General features: G+C 39.1%; 1 protein-coding gene across 1 annotated transcript; it reads right to left on the reverse strand.

The window, feature by feature from the left end:
• Positions 1-2596: 2596 nt before the first annotated feature.
• On the reverse strand, positions 2597-5117 carry LOC111219564 (stonustoxin subunit beta-like). The gene is made up of 3 exons (XM_022742284.1): positions 5027-5117; positions 3235-4707; positions 2597-3138 (listed from the first exon to the last, which is right to left on the reverse strand). The coding sequence occupies exons 1-3, from the start codon at positions 5115-5117 to the stop codon at positions 2597-2599; spliced, it is 2106 nt and encodes a 701-aa protein (XP_022598005.1).
• Between the last annotated feature and the right edge of the window lie 4380 nt (positions 5118-9497).

Raw genomic sequence — 9497 nt, forward strand, 5'->3', positions numbered from 1 at the left:
ACCACTGCATAAAAAAAGGAGTTTAACCCTTTTTATCAACAGATTCCATTTCTTATGAGAGGGCAAACTGTGGCTGATGATTCATTCCAGGATGATCCAACTGTATAGTTTAACAAAAATCTGCCAAAAGTTAGTGGGGTAAAAATACACAGGAATACTAAATGACATAATCCAATTGATTACTAGAACTGGAAAAGTACATTTCATTTTGATTACTGATTATTCCTACAACCACATATTCCTCACTTTATGCTAAATCCATGTCAAAAGTCCAAAGTCTAAAATGCTTTTTTTCAGTGTGTATGTTTTTAAATGCAAAATTGATTTATGCCGTCAGATAAAGTTTAGGCCGTTTTAACAGTACAGTGCATATTCTAGAAAGTGTTTAAAATGTAAAAAAAAAAAAAAATTGAACCACGACTCAGTGTGATTATACTTCAAACATCAAACCTACATTTGAATTCCAGCTGTTTAAAGTGACACTGTTATTGATCCATGTTAACATTATTATTCTGTAGATGCTGATTATGTGCACAGTTTGTGCATAAACACAGAAAAACAAAGCCCCATGGAAATAAATGTTTTACATATATGTATTTATTATTGTAATACTGAAGAATGTTATTTAGAGTTTGCTTTGATACGGTTTAATATCGATATCAAATTACTGCATTTTAAACAATTAAACCATCATTCCTTCTCTTTTAAACTGCCACCATGAAATGTGGGGTCTGTGTTTGTCAGTGTGTATTTACATTTGCCATCTGCATACAGCATAAATCTATTGATATCTATTAATTACAAAAAAACTGGCTTAATTTGAACTGATGTAACTTCTTTTTTTTTCACTGCATTTCTTTTTAAACAAGTATCATATACCACTCAGGAAACCTATTCTTCTGCAAGGAGCTGGGGAAAATCAAATTTATTTACTCAGTATGGTGATATCATGATGACTTTCGCTGTGGTTCAGCTTCTATTGTGACACATATTGGATCCTTTTCTTCTCTCCTTGAGTCAAGATTTTAATAAAGTGGAGATTTGAGTTGAACATTTTGTGGCATGTACTTATTTGTGACCAGAGATTTGTTTAAACAAAAGATGACATATAATAAGAATGATAATTACACAACTTTATAGGGTAGAAAAACAACAGTATTAGTTGTACTGCTCTGATATCATGTCATTGGCAGCTGTACAATTAATATTTTCAGGTCTAATTATCAACATGTCTGTTAGGGTGATAAACCAAAATAAATCTGAATATAACCAAGGGTTCCCATGTAACAATGAGAAGTCTAATATAATACCATCTTCAGTCATAACCACCCTTGAGTCATCATGATGTTCATGTTAACTAATGTTATAAGCGCTGCAGCATTTTATTTAATTTATTTGATCAGTTCAATGTACAAGTTAATGTTCCGAGGAGAGAGTCAGTGCTTTGAAAAAAATTGAAATATTTCAGATTTCTAACACACTGGAACACCTGTTGGACATGTTTGCTCTCTCTGAAGAAAGTGAACTACTGAGTAATATTCAGTAAAATATTATGTATAATTCATTTACTTATGAATGCTTATTTACAGTAAGTGTATAAATCTATTCTTTTCCATTCATTCATTCAAGATTAATTCTAGTAGAAAATAACAAAACTGTCCAGTGATACCTCAATACATTTATTGAATATTCTGGTCAAGAAGAGAGAAAACATGTCCAAAAATATACAGTGGGAGAGGTTCAGCTCTATAAAGATCAGCTACATTCTCAACAGAGAAAAAGACAAAATAGAACAGGGATCAATCATAACTTCATCAATAAATGTGTAGAATGTAGACATGTAGATGATGTTAATTATATATATCTAAGTATATTTACTTTCTTTTTGTCATTTGTCACTGTCATGTCCACATGACGGCACAAGTTAAAGAAATGAAAAATTAAAGCAGCAATTGCAGCTTAAAACCAATAACAGGCCTAGTTTATCAGATGTAGCCAAATTACAAAATTACAAAATACAACATTCAAAATACAAAAATTAACACGACAAATAGAAATAAAAATGAAAGGGGCGTTGAGTAGCTCAGTTGGATGAGCATCCGCCCCATGTGTAGAGGCTACAGTCCTCGCTGCAGATGGCCCCGGTTCGAGTCCCGCATCGAACAAGCCCTTACCTGCACGTCATTCCCCCTCTCTCTACCTCCCCATTTCCTGTGTCTCTCTACTGCACTATCAATAAAGGCACAAAAAGCCCAAAAAAAAGAAATTAAAAAAAAAAAGAAATGAAAAATGAAATAAAAGTATAAGGAACCACTACCCCAACATTAATACCGCAAAGACTTAAATGCAGTGATTCAAATCTAAATTTAAGATGCTAAATGCTAAAAAAGAGATGCTAAATCCATGTTATGTGTGATACAATGAAATGTTATGTTGTTGTTATTTTAGTTGATTGAATCTGTATATTTGAGCAAAAACTGGAAAAGCATATTAAAATCTAGCATTAAGTGAAAATACTTCTCTGGTTCAATTTCAGAGGCTTTCATTTTGTGCTGCTGTACTGCAACACTGTGCAGCGTGTGTGCTCTTACTGCTCTTATACAAAAGGACTCAGGTAAACAAAGTTGGAGTTCACCCAAATCCAGACAGCCGGATAAACGGCCTCAGTGAATCTGGTTTTGAAGGTGTAGAGGTGACTTAATCTGTTAGAAGAGACTCTGTAGAAGGACAAAGTCCCAGCATTCCAGTCGAGATACACTCCGACTTTCCTGCAGTCACCCTGGGTAAGAGGGCCGCAGTACTCTTTAGCATTATGCCAGGCATAAAGCCCGTACCTGTGGCCAAAATACCAGGATACGTTATTATGTCCAAGCCTGCTCGCTGGACCCCCTCCTTTCCTGCCAATTCTGTCATATGCAACAGCTACACCGACCTCATCGTTGTCCCCAATACTCCACTCTACCTCCCAGTAATGGCGCCCCTTTAACGCCTCTGTGCACAACACCTGACAGTGTTTATCAAACCTGCATGGATCATCAGGATACTGCTGCCAATCTGCACATGTTGCCATTTTGTTTCCCTCAGACAGAATGAGGTAGTTGTTTGCAGTTTTAGGGTTCAGGGTGAGATCATAGGCATCTGATGGAGAGACCAAAGTACAACCTGTTACTTGTCTTCCTCATCATAACACCACACATGACTAGAAGTGAAACAAATGTATAAAAAATGACTTACACCAGAGAAGATGTCTTCTGTTTTTCACAGCCTTCACATCAGGGATGTCAGGCTTTATGAAGTTATCAGTGACCAGATTGCCTTGCCTGTAATGGTAGATGGTTGCTCCTTTGTATTTCTTGTTTGCCATGGCTGCCACAAGGAAACGGAATCGGCTGTTGTTCCTCAGTGCTTTGGCAAGGTCTCGGAACGTTTCAGCTTTGTTTATCATTTCCTCTCTAGCGTTACTAAGGGGGTACCCCTTGATTTCGATGGTGTTTCCTGATTTAGGTGAACGCAAGTAGTTGTCCAACACATCAAGGTAGGCATCACCACTTTCCACGAATGTGAAATCAAAGCACAGAGCATCATCTACGCCTCGAGCAAAAGCCTCTCTTTCCAACTCATTTTCATTTGAGACAATCTTTACCTTGGTCTTGTCGATGATCTTGAGACAGATATTGATGACATTGATTTCTTTCTCTTTATAGTCCATCCACTTTTTTAATTTGTCTGTACTGAATGGTGATCTCTCTCTCTCTTCAATATATTTTTTCAGTGAGCTCTCGGGTTCTGCACCTGCACGAATAGCTGGCAGTTTCTTTTTGAGTTTATTTTGGAGTTTTGATCTGTAACGATTACACAGATCTTTGAATTTTTTCATCTTTTCTTGGATATGAAGAAACTTCTCGACCGCTTTGTGTTCCGCACATTCGTTGGACTTCATGTCCAATATGCTAAAAAGGTTCAGAGCCTTTTGAATGTCATCCAGGAGCCCATCGCTGATCTCTCTCGTGAGCTTCACAGCTTCAGGGTCAAGACATATTAGCGGCATCAGCCAGACCTTCAATGGAACAGAATTCCTCTTTTTCTCTTCTTTCAGTAGCTTTGGAAGCTGCGCGAAGCTTGTCAGTGCCGCTTCAAATGTTTGAGGATTGTCATCAAGGAGAAAGTCACCATAGAATGTGCAGGAGAATTTCTTGGTAATGGTCTTTTCTGTGTCACACAGCTGGAATCGAGCATTCATTCCACCATCAAATGAGGGGATCTTCTTTAACACAGCCTGCATGCTAACCTGGGTGTCATGAACACTCTTAGCATCCAACATCTCACTGTCAAATACAAAGAAAGCATTTGCCCCATAAAGGATGCCAGTGACTATGTGCGTTGCCAAGCCCTGCTTGATTACAGATTGTTGTTGCCTATCCTTCTTTCCAAGACGAGTGATCACCAATTGTTTGAAGGTGGTGGTAGCTCTGTAACTGAGTGTCACTCTGCTCTGATTAAAATATTTCTTCTGATCTTTCAGGTATGTGCCGGATCCTCCAACTTCTACCAGTCCACCTAGGAAACTGGCCTTCAGGGAACCTTCAACGCTAAGCAGAGAAGACCTGTCCTCTATGGAATCAGATAACGAAATGTCAACCTTACTGGTGTGCTGCGGGCTTTCCTGAATGTGGTCTTGTAGGGTACTATCTTCCCACAATTTGACACCTACAGGGAAATGAAAACAGTCCGCAATCTGTTAAACCATGAAAGTCAAGATATCCAAACCATTCTGGTTTGCAGCTGTAGGACAAACAATTAATCTGTATTAGTGTAGAGTAAGAAGATATTCAACACCAAATACTGGAAAACTCAATTTACTTGATAGATTTAGAGACAGTTTCAAGGTAAGGCAAGGTAAGGTTAACTCAGACTATATTTTAACTGACTCACTTTTTACTTTAATGTATATCTACAAAAGTAATTATACGCCTCCTTGAGTAAATTTCCTCAAAGTAACAGTACTTTTACTTGAGTAAGAATTTACCTGGGATCAGTTTATCTCTGCAGGCATCATACAGCATCCCTAAGGTGAAAGGTCGACCCAGAGCAGCCACTTCTAGATTATCTGACGCCATGTCTCCAACCTAAAAGGAACGATCCAAAAACATACAGTAGGTCAAACCTAAACCCCAGAGATGTACGTCCTCCATTACACTCTCAAAAGAATCCTTATTTATACACTTACTGAGTGAAGAAATGGCGTTCACCGGAGTTCAGATTCAGACGTCTCAGACAGAAGTATACAATGTCAGCAACTGAACCTGACTAATGCCACACCGATTCCTCCAGATGTCTTGCCCGGCAAGTCGTATATATTCATAGCAATCACATGGTCATAACACATTTCCATACCTTACCCATATAAGGCGAATCTATAGTCTTCACCAATATGTGTAAAGATTCTATTGGTCACTTAACCTGGTCTTAGTCACATGATCTTACTTGACTACGGAACCATTGTGTAACACTAAGGACTTTATGATGTTACGTGTCAATCTGTGTCTTCCTTTGTCCGCTCTCTCAACTTGCTGACACAGATACCAGCTTTTGTTTTTTCCCTTATTTCCATCATTAGTTTCTTTTGCAAATAAATACATTCTTTATGCATCGAACTCAGTATCATGTCTGTCCTTGTGTTGTGGCTTTTGAGCCAGTTGCAAGCACTTCTGCTTTTTGCCGGCTAAGTGATGAGGTTTCTGTTTTTCTTTCCGGCTATGTGATTAGGTTTTTGTCAAAGATGTGAGAACATTAACTCTGACACATTCTCAGCTACTTGCTAAATATTTTTCCTGTGAGGCCTAACCACACTTTGCAGATTGTGGGGTTTTTTTCAAAATCTGATCTGTGTGACTTCCTGAAAATAAATGCAGGAGTAGGTGATTTAGGTGTTTTACCGTACATGTGCTTAGTTTACTGTATAAATGCACTGTTTTATTTCCTCTTTGTAAAATTTATATGCTGTACGCTTCATTCATGTTGGAGAGTGGGAACTCCACTGAGCTTTAACAGACTGATTTATTATTGTAAACAGACAAGTCCATTGTAAATGCTGCAGGTCTCAATCTGTGGGTGTCAATACTACATCCTAGGAGCTCTCATCACGTGCTGTTCCAGAGCCATTACAGGATAAAAATGTTTACAGTATGTGAACTGTCACATATAGGACAAATTTCACGTGTTGCTGCTCTTTTTTCATCAAACATGTTACACCTGGATGAAGTATCGTGCTTCTCCTATTATTGGGATTTGAATTCTGGTCCAAAGCAGATCTATTTAGCCTTGGGTCTATTCAGCCAGTCAGGTTCTCTTGCACAGCAACTGAAACATATTCCTTGATACTAGCATTAGGTACCAGTGTTAAGTGTTCAAAGCAATTCCATTAGTAAGTGACTATCTGTAGGTTTACCATGAAAACCCAAGAACAAGGCATCGCCATCCTTGAGAGGGTCAAAAGTGACATCAAATGTTCAACAGCTGCCTTATCAGCTTTTCATGCCAGAGCTATTTCCCACAAGCGCCCTCCAACCAGACAAAAAGAGATTCTCCCTCTTTGTGAACACAGACTGTAGATAGAAAAACATGGCTTTAGTAATGTAACATCCACAAGCCACTGAATTGAATTTATAGAGCTGGAGTTGTTCAGGTTTACCATCTTTGTTTACCATGTCACCATCTTTGACACGTATTACAGTCACATTTAAAGGAGCTTGGTTGTACAGAGGCCGATGCATGCCACTCTGCTTATATTGAATGATTACAGCAAGCAGAACCGGTTCCAATGTTCATATGGGCACCTTAGTGTTTAATGGTCCCATATTTTACACGTTTCTTATTTGTTGATCCATAAGAATATATATTTGTGGTTTTAAGAACCAAAAACCATCTCAATGTAGTTTTACGCCTCCTGTCTCAGGCTTCTCTCTGGAGCTCTATACAACAGGCAATGCACTGCACTACATGATTGCTTCATTCTTTTTGTTTCAATTGGGGAAATCAGTGAACACAACACTAGATATGAATTTCTGAAAGAAAGAAAAGGATCGACTGAATCCCTTCCTTGGTGGTGCGTTCATGGATGGGTCAACCTTCTACAGACTAAAAAGCCTAACAAGAAGAAAACAAGCAAATACAGACATTATGAAAAGGCAGCAATTATTTCTTTATTCACATTTCTTGGAGTTCAGTGTCTAGCCCAAGAGCGCCTTGGCACATGCACCGGAGGAGCTGGGGATCAAACCACCAACCCTGCAGTCAGTGGACAACCCGCTGTACCACCTGAGCCATAAATCACTGATAATAGTTTCTTGTTTTCTGGCAACAGCAGATGTTAGAAAGCAATTTAATCCACCAAAGAGAATAACAATAACTGTGACAAAAAAATGGGTAAATTGTTATTTACCACAAGGAACAACAAGAATCTCTTGCAGTACATACAGAAATAACTGGTTAGCATTATAAGGCCTGTTAGTGGGGTTGTCTCTCTGACATACGGCCAATGCAGAGGTGAGAGAGGACTCACCGCTCCATCTCTATTTGGACCCCACAGCACTTGGTGTAAAACAAGACTGCAATCCAAATAAGATTTGCCGTAAAACAAGGTGTGATATATGGGTTCAGGATGAGTTTGCTGATGCTTTTCCTCACCCAAGCCCTTAAAAGTGAAGGAAACGACTCCTCCAAAGAGGTTTTGGTTCATAAATCATTGTTTGTTTGAAACTTTTATGTATGAAACTTGACCCAGCCAATGGATAAGTGCAATGGAATAACTCATTCCCTGATTTGTGCCAAGCAAAAAGGACTCCAACTTTGCCTACAGGTCTCCTCAATCGAGAAGCAGTAAATAAAAGGGTAAAAAAAAACAATCTTCTTGACAAGAAAGGAGGAAAAAGGTGAAGAAGCAAAGTGAACAAAGACAGTAAACAAAATAATAAACAACCAAATAGCTGCTATCGCTAGTCGCTGAATGTGATTTTTAGCCTACAAATTACTTTAAATGTCCTAAAGCCGCAGAGAGAGCCGTGATTCAGCGCTGGCAGGGAACACTATCCATCATGCCACAGGAGGCAGTGGCGCAGCAGCAGTGGAGCAGGGAATAAGAAAAAAAGCTGTCTCAAGCTGTGAGAAAGGAGTCCACACAATAAGATGAGATGCCAGGCAGGACTCTGGAGGATTGCTCCTCCTTGACTCTGATAAAAAAATCTTTTGTATGCTGTTCGATCTTGTTCTGTCTCTCACTGCTGTGTGCCTCCCAAACCGTCCATCTATTGTCTGCTTGTGCTCTCATTCATACTCTATCACTGAATTTGTTTGCCTGCCTGTCTGCTTCTCTCCCGTCAGTGTGTGCTTCTGTGTCTGTTTTAGGCCTGCGCAGTAAACCGCAAATACATCATATTATTTATTTGTACATTAATAGATGTATTTATAATGGTTTATTTAATGAGTGTTTTTACTGGCAGCAGGAGCAACAAGTCCTCCAACCCCCTAGTACGACCCATAGGAGTGTCTCCTGAAATAGCGTCCCTACGGCGGCATGTGTACCGGACCTCTGTTGTCATGGTTACCATAATAAACACACGACTGTACCAAGAGTTACTGTACCAAACGTTACCATGGTTGACTACTTGGTTAGGTTTAGGCATTAAATCTGCTTGGTTATGGTTAGGAAAAGATCATGATTTGGGTTCAAATAAGTATTTCCTCTACATCAGACGATCTTTGTTGTCACGGTTACAATAAAAACAACAAACGGGCATGGGTAATAGAAACAATATAAACTACTGGTATCACATGGGAATCGAACACCAATCTCCTGAGTCATATCCCTGTGTTTTGTTGGCCCATCCGCCCATCGACCCCAACCTCCTCCTAACACGGACTTTGTCTCTCTTGATTCTACGTCAACGCACTTTTCCCTTTGCTGCTGTCATAATTACTACCACCACTAGATGTCACATAAAACGCAAAACGTAACTATGGGTCATAGATAAGCTGCTGCACAAACGGCCTATCTGCTCGTTTTTCACAGGAGGACAGCCTCTCTGTGGGGTATTGTTACCATGACAACTAAGGTCCATAGGGCTGCTTCTGGTAGGCTCGTATCCAAGGGTAGAGACTAGTAACCTATATGGTTGTTTAAATTGCAGGACTTGCTGTTCTCGTGGAGCCAGCATCTATAACAATTAAAAGAACTGCAGTTTAAGACATTAGCTTGAACAGCCAGCTGCTGTAGTTACTGGAAACAAACGCTTCAGGATGTGTTGTGGTGGCTGCTCATGTTAGCGAACGACACTAAAAGTTCCTATATAACAATATATTCCTTATATTCACCCTGAAAAATCTCCAGAGCAAACAAGCTAGAAGCACACCGATTAATATATTTGTCCCTATGAAGGATAGTGAACAATTTATAACCACTTTCTGCATAATTTAAAGCATGCTTGTTTTTTTGTTTTTAT

Source organism: Seriola dumerili, unplaced genomic scaffold (genome assembly GCF_002260705.1).
Source record: "Seriola dumerili isolate Sdu_G_001 unplaced genomic scaffold, Sdu_1.0 BDQW01000068.1, whole genome shotgun sequence".
Lineage (NCBI taxonomy): Eukaryota > Metazoa > Chordata > Actinopteri > Carangiformes > Carangidae > Seriola > Seriola dumerili.